Source organism: Phalaenopsis equestris, unplaced genomic scaffold (genome assembly GCF_001263595.1).
Source record: "Phalaenopsis equestris unplaced genomic scaffold, ASM126359v1 Scaffold000580, whole genome shotgun sequence".
In the NCBI taxonomy this organism is placed as follows: Eukaryota; Viridiplantae; Streptophyta; class Magnoliopsida; order Asparagales; family Orchidaceae; genus Phalaenopsis; species Phalaenopsis equestris.
The window spans coordinates 322,303-338,327 of record NW_018165020.1 but is presented as its reverse complement, the minus strand read 5'-3'; the positions used below and the strand labels follow the sequence as shown (position 1 = coordinate 338,327).

The following is a 16,025-nucleotide window of genomic DNA, read 5'->3' as shown; positions in this document are numbered from 1 at the left end:
AATTTGTCGAGGAACCGAGCTGCGACGCAGTGAACAGGAGACGAGCTGAGCCGAGCGGGGCTTCGGTGCAACGGAGGCGAACGGGAGTGGGGTCGAGTGGTCTCGACGCAGAGAGGAGAGGCAAGACTGGAAGTCGAGCGGCTTCGGTGCAGCGGAGGCGAAGCAAGCGTTTCAATCGAGGGCTTCGATCCAGTCGCAGAGAGGCGAGGGGATTCGACGTGGGTGGCGGGATCGAGCAGGCGAGGAGTGAGTTTCTTCGGCGTAGACAGGAAGGCGAGTGCAATCGAAGCCAGGTGAGCGGAGTTTCTTCCGCACGAAGAAAAGGGAGGCGGGATCGGGCGATTTCGATGCGAGAGAAGGAACGGTGAGCGAGATTTATCGTGAGAAAGGGGAGGTTTCGTTCGATGTCGCGGGGGGTCTTCGGCGCAAAAGGATCGTTGGAAGGAAGTCCTATCGAGCGAGGGAGATGAGCAGGAGCGAGCAAGAATTTCTTTCGCTGCCGAGGAAGGAGACGAGCGGGAGCGAGCGGAGGATTTCGTTCGAGTGAAAAGCAGCCAGCCGAGGCTTTCGTGAGCGAGAAAGAAATAGCCTGTTGGAGAAAGAGCTGTTACAGGACAACATTGACAGGGAAATTAATGATTTCCTTATGCAGGGTAGTTTTATTTGGCATATAAGGGCTCCTAATAAAATTTTATTAAGGCTAATTAAATGATTCATTTGAAATTTAAAATTTGAAATCTGAAATCGTTTAGCCTGTGCTAAGCCCGAGACCAGCCCGAATTGAACTTGAGCTGAGCTCGAACCCGTGCCCCATTAAATAACAAAAAATATGCATCGATATCTGTGCTAGTCGTTCGCGCGCGAAATCATAACAATGCGGGTGTCGTTCCTAGCTAAAGTCGACGTTCCAAACGTCTCGGTGCGGTTCGTTTCGTCATCCGGGTCGTCCGGATAAACTCTCTGGTGGGCAAGTCAAATCAAGTCAAAGTCGTGTGTAGTGCAGTGAGTGCGTGAATTGCAGCGTTCGCGAGTAATCGAGTCACAAAGAGTTCACCTAAGGCTGTTTGATCCTATAGAAACTCATTTTCGGGCCCTCTACATGTTGGTCCTTAGCCCTTGCAACTAGAAGTTGAGTGCTTGAAACCACTTATGCGAGTTCTTCACAAAAATGAGTCAAGAAGTGGCTTGAAGTTCTACGGGAGGTGGGCTCCATTGCTAGTCTGCTAGGATGGTCAATAAAAACTCCCAAAGCTAGATCATAGGTTCTAAGAGTAGAAGACTAAGACCTCATTAAAAATGAGGTCAGCACCACCTTACCAATGCATGAAAATGTGTATTTCACTATTTTAAAGTTAAAAATGATGGTACCTTTTGTGTGATACGAAACGATTGGCTGTTTTAAATGTACAAAGCAAAATTTATATGTTACATATATAAATACAAAAGAATTTGGTCGCATGTATGTCAATTATCTTAAGTTTATTGAGAACCTGTCATCCATCCAAGATGTGCTGTAGAGGTCTCCCAAGCATGTCCAGTACTCTGCAGGCGGACTAGGACTCTCTCCAGGACAATAAGTTCCCCAACTACTCTCCACAGCATTAGATGCCGTGGTTGCATATATAGCTGTATCCGCAGGGAGAAGACCCTCGAAAATACTCCCAGATTCACAAGCCTCAATATAGATGACCTACAAAAAGAAAAACAAGACCACCTTGTATTACAGATGCACATTTTATGTTATGACAGCTGCATATTTCATAAATAACAAAGCAATACCATGCTTTTGTAGGAATTGGAGGCATGCTTTTTCTTTAAAACAGAGATTAAATCATCCGCATAAAGATAAGGATATGTAGGCATGCCTGATAACAGGACAACAGAAAGTGAGCATCAAGTTAAAATTGCTTTCTTGGGGATATGGAGGTCCTGGAGCGGCTCAAATTAAGTTAAACTAACCCAGAACTCCTGGGCCACCATGGTCTGAATAAAATATGAATATATGATCATTAGGTCCACTCTCAACAACTTTCCCACTGCCACCACATACAGCCTTTTTATCTCCAAGGAGAACAGCAAAAAAATTGTCAACATTAACATTATCTCCTACATAATCCTGCAGATAATTTCAAGTAACCAATTAAAAAATAAGATGATTAATAACTAGAAGGAATTATGGTATGGTCAGGTTTCATAAAATTCAAACCTTGGGAACTCCAGCATACAGATCATCCCCCTCAGGACGGTTAATTATAATTCCTTGTCTGGGATTTTCCTCATTATATGCAATATCATCGTACATGAAAACAACGATATTTTCATCTCGAAGACCACCATTTTTCATGACTTGGTAGGCATGGCATACATCAGCCTAACAGAATATCAACAAAAGAAAGGATAGATATAAATAGATGCTCTCTTGCTTCTAAGAGGAGAAATACATGATTCACCACGTTCTCTACACCAGTTACTGTCCTCCACATATCATTAAATAGATATATCAGTATATCATTTGTTGCACTTCAGGAAGATATCAAGTTCTTGACTTGATACAAGATAGAGTGCCAATATCTTCAGTCGAAAATTTATGAAAAATAAGAAAGTTTGCTTATGGAGTTGGTACACCAACATGACATAATTCAGAAATAGCCAATGTAAAACTTGAAAAAACTAGGCAGAACATATCTAAGAAATACGATTATATATAAGCACTCAAAAACATTTGATTTGTACTAACGGTTTTTGTACCTTAAAAGCCAAGCCAAACATTCCAAAAAGAAACCAGGTTGTTTGGTTCATTTTAAGCTGCCGTCAAGCAAACCTTTGTATTGCAAAGTTGACGACATTAGTTGCATTTCATTTTATGAAGGCTAAGGAAAAAATATACTAAAAAAAGAAGTCAACTTGTTTTACCTCATCAAATCAATCACTAAGAAGCTATTTCATATTCGTAATATTTGAGTTCAATCCAAAAATCTGTTTAAAAAGGCATTAATAGAGCGCGCCTCAGGGCGAAGAGTAAGCCCTCTCGTCCCAAGCCCATGAGGGGGGCATAAAGCTCACAGTGCGTATGCTTAGAAATGAACTAATTTAAAACTATTTTAAAATTAAAAAAAAAAAAAAAAAAAAGGTATTATAACTACCATATGTTTCATTTCGTGGATAACAAATAAAATAAACAAACAATAAATCACACACTAATCATTGGTTGATTTTATGCGCTCAAAGAGAGTAAGCACCAAAATTTTCATCACAAAGCAGAGGACAATATAAAATATTGTGTTTCGCTTTAGAATTGTTTTATTACGTATGGCTGACCAAAAAATTGATTCATCACAATCAATCAGTTATCCATCAACATTCAAGATCAACCCATTGAGTTTTACAAGGCTAGCAACTTCATTACAGATAGAAATATAAATAATTCAGAAGCACAAATATTCTTTACATTACCCAACATAACTACTACAATGCACTCGGAATGATAAATTATACCTTTTACACGACCATTTCAATAATTTGGGGATGTAACCTTAAAATCTATTGCAATAACAGCAAGCATGCCACAGCTAGCTACATTCTATTTACAAACTGTAGATGATAGCTACCAGCCAGAGCAGAACATTTCCCATTGTAGAAACCATTTCAGGCACTAAAGCCTCTATGGAGGGTACTCCATGGGGTGGATGGAATGTGGTCACAAACATCGGCAGAAACCTTAGCCATCGTCTCCTTCTCAATGCCAGCATTACAGATGTTCGCAAGCGAGCGCATGTGCTTCATGCCGTACTGAGACAGAGATCCGCAGTGAGTTTCAAAAGTCCGAACCTGAACAGAGCGAAATTATACGCTGATTAAACGAAGGTAAGAAATTTGAGAAATTTGAATATAATTTCGAGAAACTTGCCATCAGTTTGAGGCAAGTCCAGTCATCGACTAATGGCATCCCGCTCGGACGAACTGCATTGAGAATTTCGATGCCTTTCTCTAATCCAAAGAGAAGCTTCCCTATGAGTTTTACACTATTATCTACGTGCAAGCGATGGGTCATTATATCAAGCAATTCTTTCCGGGCATCGAGTTTTTTCGAAGATCCTTCGGGCGAATTACGGAACTGTTTCAAGAAATTAAAAAAAATAAAAAATAAGAGAGAGAAATAACACCTTCAAGCAAAAAAACAAACTTAACATGGGATGGGCTATGGTAAAACAGAGCTAAATGATATTTCAAGAAGGACTAAACTAATATTAGAAAAAAACCAAATTCTCTTTTCCATATAAGTAAAAAACAACTAGAGGGAGATAGTCTAACCTTGTGCCAGTAATAAATGAGGTCTGCGTCGCGCTGGTTCACATGACTTTGCGTGAAGGTGAGAGAGTTATCCTCAATGAAAGTAGAATTATCATTGGTAGGATTAGAGCCAATGTAACGGAAGACATTTTCGCTGTTGAGACCAAGCTGACCATATTGCATTACATGAGAACCTTGGTTATATGTGTAATCAACAGACGTCCTTTTTTTTACCTGCGAATGTTAGATAGCAAAGTACAGTAGCTTCAACTAGTAAGTTTTATGTGTCAAAGATGATAGTAAAAATCTTTCTCACTAGTTCGTACTGCTGCTTCAGAGTTTCAGTTCTCAGATTATGGATGTCGCTGTCCAACCAAGAGAAAGTTGAGTTAAGAAACCAGCACGTGAGGAATTTAAAACAAGATGAGAAAATTTTTAAAACTTATAATTTGAAGCCTTCAGTCGAGCTTGATCAAACTTGTTTACCAAGCTCAATTTCGACCCCCTTTCGTAATGCACCCTCTAACTCTAATTAATGGTATAAAGAGTAGATAGATCAATAGAGATAAAGTGATTTATGCATATTAATACAATACAAATAGAATGTAACTGTTGGCCCTCAAGTTAGTGTATTGTAGCTTATGCTCTGGATGTAACCTCTAACCGTAAATTTTTACATACATACCACTCGATTCCAGTGAATTTACCACAAATTTTACCTATAACATATAACCACCTTACCCATGCATGAAAATGTGTATTTCACTATTTTAAAGTTAAAAATGATGGTAATTTTTGTGTGATACGAAATGATTGGTTGTTTTAAATGTAAAAAGCAAAATTTATATGTTAGATATATAAATACATAAGAATTTGGTCGCATGTATGTCAATTCTTTTAAGTTTATTGAGAACCTGTCCTCCATCCAAGATATGCTGTAGAGGTCTCCCAAGCATGTCCAGTACTCTGCAGGCGGACTAGGACTCTCTCCAGGACAATAAGTTCCCCAACTACTCTCCACAGCATTAGATGCCGTGGTTGCATATATAGCTGTATCCGCAGGGAGAAGACCCTCGAAAATACTCCCAGATTCACAAGCCTCAATATAGATGACCTACAAAAAGAAAAACAAGACCACCTTGTATTACAGATGCACATTTTATGTTATGACAGCTGCATATTTCATAAATAACAAAGCAATACCATGCTTTTGTAGGAATTGGAGGCATGCTTTTTCTTTAAAACAGAGATTAAATCATCCGCATAAAGATAAGGATATGTAGGCATGCCTGATAACAGGACAACAGAAAGTGAGCATCAAGTTAAAATTGCTTTCTTGGGGATATGGAGGTCCTGGAGCGGCTCAAATTAAGTTAAACTAACCCAGAACTCCTGGGCCACCATGGTCTGAATAAAATATGAATATATGATCATTAGGTCCACTCTCAACAACTTTCCCACTGCCACCACATACAGCCTTTTTATCTCCAAGGAGAACAGCAAAAAAATTGTCAACATTAACATTATCTCCTACATAATCCTGCAGATAATTTCAAGTAACCAATTAAAAAATAAGATGATTAATAACTAGAAGGAATTATGGTATGGTCAGGTTTCATAAAATTCAAACCTTGGGAACTCCAGCATACAGATCATCCCCCTCAGGACGGTTAATTATAATTCCTTGTCTGGGATTTTCCTCATTATATGCAATATCATCGTACATGAAAACAACGATATTTTCATCTCGAAGACCACCATTTTTCATGACTTGGTAGGCATGGCATACATCAGCCTAACAGAATATCAACAAAAGAAAGGATAGATATAAATAGATGCTCTCTTGCTTCTAAGAGGAGAAATACATGATTCACCACGTTCTCTACACCAGTTACTGTCCTCCACATATCATTAAATAGATATATCAGTATATCATTTGTTGCACTTCAGGAAGATATCAAGTTCTTGACTTGATACAAGATAGAGTGCCAATATCTTCAGCCGAAAATTTATGAAAAATAAGAAAGTTTGCATATAGAGTTGGTACACCAACATGACATAATTCAGAAATAGCCAATGTAAAACTTGAAAAAACTAGGCAGAACATATCTAAGAAATACGATTATATATAAGCACGCAAAAACATTTGATTTGTACTAACGGTTTTTGTACCTTAAAAGCCAAGCCAAACATGGTTCATTGTAAGCTGCCGTCAAGCAAACCTTTGTATTGCAAAGTTGACGCCATTAATTGCATTTCATTTTATGAAGGCTAAGGAAAAAATATACTAAAAAAAGAAGTCAACTTGTTTTACCTCATCAAATCAATCACTAAGAAGCTATTTCATATTCGTAATATTTGAGTTCAATCCAAAAATCTGTTTAAAAAGGCATTAATAGAGCGCGCCTCAGGGCGAAGAGTAAGCCCTCTCGTCCCAAGCCCATGAGGGGGGCATAAAGCTCACAGTGCGTATGCTTAGAAACGTCCAGAGCGCAATTTGCGCCCCACCTATGAATCGAATAGAAAGGGTAAAAAATCGTAATTATGCATGCATACCCAATTCACGTCGATTCAATGTCCCCTCCCATAGCAGGCGATCGTGTCGTTTGCTTTGTCATGCACCTAGGACCGTCTGCTTCGCCACACACGGAGGCAATCCCGCCTTCATTGGCGCTTCTGCTTCGTCCCTCCCGCAGCAAGCGACCCCCCCCCCCCCCCTTCTCTTCCTGTCTGACAGGCAAATAGAAGATCACGCTTGTCTCCCTCACTTGTAGTTCCTACTTGTTTCCCGCACCAAGATCGCTTTCCCGCAAGCTCTGCCCGATTCATTTGGTAAAGAGATTTTATTATTTTATGATCTTTATTGTTTTACACTGTAGCTAGAGTGAGTTGACTGTAGCTATATTAATTTCATGGTAGCTATAGTAAACCATAGATTTATATTTTTTCTACTGTTAGAAATTTACTAGAAAATACTCTAGCTACAGTAAACAGTAAGGCGATCCCGCACCAGGATCGCTCTCCCGCAAGCTCAGCCCGATTCATTTGGTAAGGAGATTTTATTATTTTACACTGTAGCTAGACTAAGTTTACTGTAGCTATATTAATTTCACTGTAGCTACATTAAACCGTGTATTTATTTTTTCTACAGTTAAAAATTTACTAGAAAACACTCTAGCTACAGTAAATAGTAATTTTGTTAGATTTTTTCAGGTTTGCAATAAACTGCAATTTTCTTTTTCATGTTTGTTATTTGCTAGATTTAGATTTGTTCTAATTTTGTTTATTTTAATGTGTAAGGTTAGTTGTTTGCAATTTGCTAAAAGTTGATTTTTTTTTATTTTAATGTATAAGGTAAGTTATTAAATTGTAATAGAATGGAAGGACTGTGTGGCCCGTAGTACTCACACTAACAAGAACTTTGCATTACAATCTTCAACAAGCATACCTAATAGAAAATATTTCAGACGTAAGTTTCGCAATTAGGTGTATTGTGGAACAATAACAAGATGAAGCAACATCTTGCTGGCACACACAAGACCATTAAATCATGCACTAAAACCCCCAAAGAAGTTCAAGAGAGATGTAAGAAAATATTATAAGAAGATGCAAAAGTAAAAGCACAACGTCACAATATATTAAGTAACATTAGAGTAGCACAATAAATGTTGGTGAATGTCGAAATGCTACAAATGCATTATTACTTGACTCCTCCAAGAGGCCACCTAGATTTAGAGATCCAATAGATTCTTTCATCACAACACAAGCAAGGAATTCTACTCTAAATTCCAAATAGAAAAAAGTTGAAAAAAAAGAAACAAGGCAATTGATAGATTTTGGTACTCAGCCGGATTGGCGTTTAATGTTGTCAATGACCCATATTATATGTATGTGTTTGAAGCAATTGCTCACATTGGACCTGGTAAGAAGCAAGGCAATTGGTAGATTTTGCTACTCAATCGAATTGGCGTTTAATGTTGTCAATGACCCATATTATATGTATGTGTTTGAAGCAATTGCTCACATTGGACCTGGTAAGAAGCAAGGCAATTGGTAGATTTTGCTACTCAATCGAATTGGCGTTTAATGTTGTCAATGACCCATATTATATGTATGTGTTTGAAGCAGTTGCTGACTTTGGACCTGGTTTTACTCCGAATACAATGCACAAATTGAAAAATTGGATACTTAAAGATGAGGTTGCTATAATCAATAAGATGTTAGAGGAGCATAAGAAGACAGCTAGATTATGTCAAATAGTTGGACCGATGGAAAAAGTTGAACTTGGATTAATTTTCTTGTGAACAGTCTAGCTCAGACTTTTTTCTTAAAACTGTGGATCCTTTTAATGGTATAAAATGTGGTGAGTTAATACTCACTTATTTGGATGACGTGATTGAGAACTAGAGAAAAAATATGGTGCAAATTATAACAGATAATGAATCAAATTATGTGAATGCAAGTAAAAAGATAATGGAGAAAATACAAAATACTAATTGGGCACCTTATTTAGCATATTGTATTAATCTAATGTTAGAATATATTAGAAATTTGAAGATTCATGAAAGCACATTTGCAAAAGCATAACAAATTCTTAATTTTATTTATGGGCACACACGGGTTCTTGGCTTAATGAGATCTTTTATAAAGAAGAGCGAACTCGTTCGTCTAGTCATCACACAGTTTGCTATAACATATTTGACCCTTCAAAACATTTATAAACAAAAACAACCACTTCAGGTATTGTTCATCATAGAAGCTTGCCATTCTAGTTAATGAGCAAAGAAGACAAATGGTATAAAAGCTCGAGTTGTTATTTTGTTTAATCCACATTTTTAGGGTCATCTTGCTTATTGTATCAAAAGTGTTGTGCAGTTTGTAAATGTTATAAAAGAGATTGTCTCAAAAGAAAATATTAATTAATGGATTTAGCAAAAGAAAAAATGTTTTTAATTGTGGGCATAATGAAAATAAGTATGTGGTTACTTAGAAGAAAAATGATGCAAGATGGGAAGTCCAACTTTATAAATCATTACATGCGACTGATCATTATTTAAACCCTCAATTTCGTTTTGAGGATAATTTTTTTAATGATGATGAGATAAAATAAGGGTTAATTGACTGTATGGAAAGAATATTGAATTATAAAGATAATCTTAGAGCAGATATTCAACTAAACTTGTATAATAACTTAAGAGGAGACTTTTGGAGTTGAATTGCTATGTACTAAAGAAAATTAAAATCTTCTCTTGATTGGTGGATGAGTTTTGGTGGAAAAACACCTCAGTTAACAAATTTTGTTAACAAATTTTGACAAATTTTGATATTTGATTTCTTAGCCTCACATGCAATTCGTTAGGTTGTGAAAAAAATTAGAGCAATTTTGTATCAATATTATTTTTTTTCTTAAAATTACTATTACTTGTTTTTATAATTGCCTCTTAAAGATAATGTTTTTATCTTATATTCATACCAAGAAGAGAAGCAGGTTGGAGCACAGAAATTTGAATGCTTCTAGATTGATGGAGAGAAGTATAAGAAAAATACAAGAATTCAATCCAATATTGATAAATGACATGGATTGAGATGATAAGGGGATTGTCGAGAAAGAAGATCAAGTTCTACAGGAACCTTCTTGGATGAGTGAAGACAAACAAATATTTGATGTTGATGTAATTGGAAATAACTTAAGAGGAGACTTTTGGAGTTTAATTGCTATGTACTCAAGAAAGTTAAGATCTTATGTTGATTGGTGGATGAGTTTTGGTGGAAAAACACCGGAGTCAACAAATTTTTCTATTTGATTTCTTAGCCTCACATGCAATTCGTTAGGTTGTGACAAAAATTAGAGCAATTTTGAATCAATATTAATTTTACATGGAAATATGCCGACGACTAATGCAAATGAAGAATCAGAAAATATTAAACAAGAAATTATATTTATCAACATATTCATTTAGTAAAAGAAAGATGAATGAAATAACAAGTAAATTTCATATTTATATTTAATTGTTCTTTTAAATAATTATACATTCTTAATTTCTTATAGGAAAACGATCCTAAATATTTACTATTATCATTATGTTTGTTTATAATTTAGACAGCAATGATAAGGATAAACAATTTACGAATGCACCTGAGATTGAGCAAGATGGCGCTTTAATGAAGTGGACAAAGAATGCAGAGAATATGAAGGCCCTACTTGTGATTTGGACACAACTATTGGTGAAGAAGAATATCTTGATAATGAATTTGAAGAAAAATAACCTTCAAGGATTGAGATCAATTGATCACAAATTTATTTTTTGATTCAAACATGCTTACTTTTTTTTATAAGTTTCTACTTTTTATGGTGGATTTTGGCTAATAACTTCAAGATTCTAATGTTAGAAGACTTGTTTTGAAATTAAATGAATATGAGTTATTTCAATACATAAAAAAAAAAATTATATTATGCACAAATAATTTCTAATTTTTTTCCCCATGTAGTGGGATTAAGACTTCGTTGTTGTTGTTGTTGTTGTTGTTGCACAAATAAATTTTTTTTTTGTCGCTTAATATTTATATCCCTTACGATGCCTTGGAGCTTGCATCTCACCCCATAACAACTAAAACACCCCGCCCAACGCCCAAGTCATTTAAAACATTGATCCAAACATAACTAAATTATAAAAGAATGTTAGCTTGTTTGACCTCATCAATTTTTCTATGTATCAAATACTAAAAAGCTATTTTACATTTGTAATTTTCAAAAATAATACCAAGTTGTTTGGTTCATTGTAAGCTACTGACAAGCAAACCCGTGTATTGCAAAGTTGATGACATTGGTTGCTTTTCATTTTATAAAGGGTAAGGAAAAAAAGACACTATAAAAAGAAGAAAACTTGTTTCACCTCATCAATTTTTCTGAGAATCAATCACTAAGAAACTATTTTATATTCGTAATATTTGAGTACAATCCAAACAAAACTAAACTATAAAAGAATGTTCACTTGTTCACCTCATCAATTTTCATGTGAATCAAATATTAAAAAGCTACTTTACATTTGTCATATTAGAGTTGAAATTTATGACAAATAGAACTACCTCATAGCTTAAATTCTTAATTGAAGCAAAAAAGAGTTGGAAATTAAGATTAAAAAAAGACAATCACTTTAAAAAGCTCTATGAGGGTCAAATAATAACAAGAAATTCTCCTCAACTAATAAACCATTCCACAAGTTTTTCCTTGAAAATACCAAAAATAATAAGAGCTATATAAGTACTTAGAATCAAGGAATACACATTTTTTCACAATTAAAACTATAGAGAACATAGATCCAAAATCCAAATAGCATCTTAACTTTTTCCAAACAATGCATTCATTTAATCACAATATATCAATTGAGTTCAATAAAAAAAATCAAACTCATTAGCTTGTTAGTCATCTAACTCTTGGTTAAATTCACCATAACACAGCAACACACATCAAAATAAATATATAAAAAGGAAATAGGAAAATATCATCAATAGGGCATGAAACTAAGAGCCTAACTCAAAAGAGTAAAATATCCATTAAACAAGAAAAATGGGAGAAAAGAAAAAAAATATACATTTGTCCGAATACCATATGTAACCATCTCTAACGTGATCAGTTCGAAAACTTCAGTTTTTCCTTCATCACGCATTATATTCTGGGTGAGATAAGTTTTCTCAGTATAGCAAACCAAGTATCTGAAGTACGGTCTTTTCTAGAAAATACTAAACTTTGTTTTGTTGGCTTTAAACTAAGTGCAGTTTAAAGGGAATCATTGTTGAGTAAATGTAACAGCAGTGATGGAATTTAAATTAAAATAGGTTTTTTTTAATCCAAATAGATTTGTTAAAAATTGAATAATGTATATAACTTTCTTTATTTTAATTTTATCATATTTACTTTGAATAAAAAAAAAAGAAATTACATCAATATTTTTTTCTCAAGTTTTAATCAAACCCTTGAATGAATTCTTAAGTTTGTAAGGAAAACAATAAAGAAATGACACCATGAATAAAAAACATATATAATTCCTTAGCAAGTTGTTAATTGCATATTGAAGGTTTCGTATATAGGACAGGTCCTGAAAGTACAATGTTGGAAGCAATCATAAAATGATGAGAAATACTGCATAAATATTGAAATTCAGCACCATTATAATATTATGATAAATAATTCTAATCTTACAATAAAAGTAACAAAGAAAAAAAACCTTGCTGGTTGATCCTATATAATTTTAGATGCTACAGATAAAAATAATTAATTTTACAAATAATTCAACCTCTAGGAAAAGGAAGTAGTATTTTTTATCAATAACCAATAAATTTGTTTATTTATATTATTATTAAAGAATATTTTAATCACTACAAAAACACTTAAACTCATTATTTATTTATCCTACAAAAAATATTATGCTATGACGTGGGCACCTATGATTGGTCGTCTGGGTGCGTGGTGTCTAGACGAAATATTTTCTCCTTAAAAAGCAATCCCGCAAAGCACTACAGATTTTGAAAGTAAAACAGGTAAGGAAGATATCAAAATCAAAGCCCATAAATCCCACAACATTTCTTTAGGACAAAACAGAAAGACTAAGAAATTATTACCAACCAAAGATATAATTAGAAAATTTCACCTTTTGTTTGGTTGACTGCCCCTTAATGACCTCCTTAAGATAGCGTAGGAAGAGAAGAAACTGCATGGCTCGCACGTGCAGTCTGTTCCTTCTTTGTTGGCTTCGGCCCACAAGCTAGGTGCCACAAATGGAGAAGAATGGGCCTAGGCGAAATTTGCCCGAGCAGTATTACTTGTACCGTTGACATGTGGTCGCAAAAACAGAAGAGGCTAAACTGATTAAAGATTTTTGAGCAAACTTGGGGTGTAACATTCCAAATATTTCTTAGGTATTTACATATCTAAAAGTTAAATTTTAATATTAATTTATACAATACTTAAATCTTAAGCATATCAAATAATACTTAAATCTTAAACGCATATCAAAAAATATGATTGATCTTATTTTTACATGAATATATTTTGATGTGATTATAACATTAAATTTAATATATATATATATTGAAAAGCCCAAGGGGTGATTTTATTGAAATAGAAAAGATACATTATATATATATATTAAAATTTAGCATTAAATTTGTAAATGCATAAGATTTGTGTTATGTATGTAAATCTACTAAAATTTAATAGCTTTGAAAAATAGTTTCAAAATGGGAATTTTACAAAATAATTTAAATAATTAATTGAAACTATTATTTATCACACACACACACATACATACATAAAATTAAACTAAACCTTGAAGTGTAACTATATCCCATTTTAATTTTGTGAAAATTAAACTGAATATAATTATCTAACGAATCAGACATAATTACCATCCCTAAGATTTAATTTAATTTTTTTTTTTTTTTTTTCCAAGCATGAGTGCATTCAAACTTCGAACCAAACCCTCTTTTTATTTCCAAGCTTTCCATGGGTTCTAATGACTACAAAAGAAGCCATAAAGTATTTTCTTTTCTCCATCTCCTTATTTCCAAGTAATGCAGGGCACGGTTACCGGAACGCCTTTGCGCCTTTAGAGCCAAGCAATATTACCCAAAAGTTAAAGAGTACGGAAAGAAATCTTTAATAGGAACCATTGCAGATGTGCCTGCAATATCACCTTCAACTAAATCATACTTAGGGTGTGTCTTTGATGGCATGTTAACAATGAAATTTATCCATGAATTTAACTTTAAATTTAACATTAAAAATATAAAAATTAAATCCAATGCCATCTCGCTCGAGTTTCATCCTTTTGTTCTCGGGTTCCGTCTCTTTGACGATATAAATTCGGATTTACTAAATTCGATTACAAGATGGATTTTTTTCATCATTGCTCACGAGCTCCATCTCTGTCACACACTGGATTTCATAAATTTGAATTTATCATATTTACTAGATTTGGTAAATAACTAAATCTTATTTAACGTAAATTCATGTTCCACCTACCACTTAGATTTGAGTTAAATAAGATTGATAAAAATTCAGTAAATCCTGCGAAGGAGATGGAACTGTCAAAGTAGATGGAATTTAAGCAACAGTGGAATAAATTCTTTGTGCAATCCGATTTATTAAATCTGAATTTACATCGTTAAAAAAAAAAAGAGATTAAACTTCACAGACGAAACTTGAAAAAAATTTTACCTCACAGAGCTGTGGAATTAACTTTTTATTTTTTGATAATTGGCTGGATTTATACTAAATCTGTCCCTAAATCATATTAAAACTGTGCTACCAAACACCCCTTAAAGTGATTAACCTGTTTGAATTTAAAGGGTTGTATTGTAAGGGGTTCGATAGAAATCTATAAATTATGATTTATTAAATTCTGCCAAAAGTTGGAATTAATAAATTCAGGTTCTAAGACAGACCTGAGAAAAATAGAGAAATTTTTTCTATTGATAAAATTTAATTTAAATTCAACTTAAATCTGCGGCACCAAAAATTATAATCCACTTACGAGGATCGACGGATGTCATATAATAGTAACAAACGCTTACCAATCAATAATCGTAGTAGCGATAATAGCTGATATTTTAAGCGCTACATAAATCCAAAAACGCGGATACTCCAAATACAAAGCAAATTCGTACAGGAATCCCAAGTCCAAATAGTATCCACAGAAGTGCTAAACAGTTCCCTTCATGTAATTCATACTCATTGAATCAAGTTAACTCAAATATAAACTAAATTTGATTGAAAAGCATTCGCCAAAAAAAGTAGACAAAATATCATCAATTAGAAAACTGAAAACAAATAGTCTACGAATCCATACAGTGACAAAATGGGGAAAGCGACAGATGGTCAAAAACCTGATGTCGGTAATTCCCGTAGCCCGACGATCCTGCAATCAGGATGGCCCATCTGGTCCCGACCGAATCATCTCCTCCTGCTTCCAGTCGTCCGCCGGAGATTTCCGACGGCAACCGCAAGATCGGATCCAATCGAGCATTCAATGGTAAGAGATGCAAGAAGATGAAAGATAGGAGAGAAACACAGATGGACCAGCGGCTGTCCATCGAATCAAAGACTTCGACGGCGCAAAAAGTATTGCTGGCGTTCGAACTGTAGGAGGAGAGGGAGGGCGAGCTGGAACATTTTATAAGCTAAGTGCCTACAGTACACTGGTTAAGGCTTAACCGGGGTTACCAGCCCCAGGCAGACGTGGCAGTACTGATAGAACGCCTGTTCGAAGTTTTTCGGAACTTGCTTTGAAGTTTAGGATGAAACCCTCACATTTTCCAAAATAAATAAATAAAAAAGTATTAGTTAAAGGAAAATGAAAGAAAGATACAAAGTTATTTCATAGGGAAAAAAAAAAAGAACGTCGGGACAGCGGTGCTCATGAATCTGGACCCATATATTTCAATGGACCCATATGAATCTGGACCCATATATTTCAATAAAATGAAAGAGAGATACAAATGATATTTCAGAAAAAAAAAATAATAATATGAAACTTGGCGTTGGATATCAATCGGGATTTTGGGAAAGCCGCTTAAGGCCCATATCAAAATCTTTGATTACCTCGCTGCAGTGAAATATGTTAATTGTATGACTGCTTACAGTAAAATACACTAAAATCCTTTAAAAATTTAACAAGTATGCAAAAAAAATTATCTATGTGGAACTATCTATGTATGTATGTATGTATATATATATA

General features: G+C 34.5%; 2 protein-coding genes and 1 long non-coding RNA gene across 5 annotated transcripts in view; all 3 read right to left on the bottom strand.

Annotated features, from left to right (window-relative positions):
• Nucleotides 1–3,014, bottom strand: part of LOC110029499 (vacuolar-processing enzyme-like) — an 8,914-nt gene extending 5,900 nt beyond the window's left edge. The window contains exons 1-5 of the mRNA XM_020731821.1: nucleotides 2,749–3,014; nucleotides 2,207–2,371; nucleotides 1,960–2,116; nucleotides 1,780–1,865; nucleotides 1,491–1,690 (exon numbers count right to left, since the gene is read on the bottom strand). Of these exons, the coding sequence (XP_020587480.1) occupies nucleotides 1,491–1,690; nucleotides 1,780–1,865; nucleotides 1,960–2,116; nucleotides 2,207–2,371; nucleotides 2,749–2,799 (659 nt within the window). The 5' untranslated portion in view covers nucleotides 2,800–3,014. The remainder of the gene's footprint in view (nucleotides 1–1,490; nucleotides 1,691–1,779; nucleotides 1,866–1,959; nucleotides 2,117–2,206; nucleotides 2,372–2,748) is intronic.
• A 315-nt stretch (nucleotides 3,015–3,329) lies between these two features.
• LOC110029498 (vacuolar-processing enzyme-like) lies at nucleotides 3,330–15,548 on the bottom strand. 3 transcript variants are annotated; one of them, XM_020731820.1, is made up of 10 exons: nucleotides 6,605–6,670; nucleotides 6,463–6,512; nucleotides 5,921–6,085; nucleotides 5,674–5,830; nucleotides 5,494–5,579; nucleotides 5,205–5,404; nucleotides 4,607–4,655; nucleotides 4,312–4,524; nucleotides 3,908–4,114; nucleotides 3,330–3,828 (listed from the first exon to the last, which is right to left on the bottom strand). In XM_020731820.1, exons 2-10 carry the CDS (start codon nucleotides 6,481–6,483, stop codon nucleotides 3,646–3,648), a joined length of 1,281 nt encoding a protein of 426 aa, XP_020587479.1. In that variant the 5' UTR covers nucleotides 6,484–6,512; nucleotides 6,605–6,670; the 3' UTR covers nucleotides 3,330–3,645. The 3 variants fall into 3 exon arrangements, with proteins under 3 accessions (XP_020587479.1, XP_020587477.1, XP_020587478.1); XM_020731818.1 differs by lacking the exons at nucleotides 6,463–6,512; nucleotides 6,605–6,670 and adding an exon at nucleotides 15,175–15,548; XM_020731819.1 differs by lacking the exon at nucleotides 6,605–6,670 and having other exon boundaries at nucleotides 6,463–6,574.
• On the bottom strand, nucleotides 12,742–15,128 carry LOC110029500. The gene is made up of 3 exons (XR_002294551.1): nucleotides 14,863–15,128; nucleotides 12,939–13,081; nucleotides 12,742–12,804 (listed from the first exon to the last, which is right to left on the bottom strand). It is a non-coding gene; the product is annotated as an uncharacterized LOC110029500 (long non-coding RNA).
• Nucleotides 15,549–16,025: the final 477 nt, after the last annotated feature.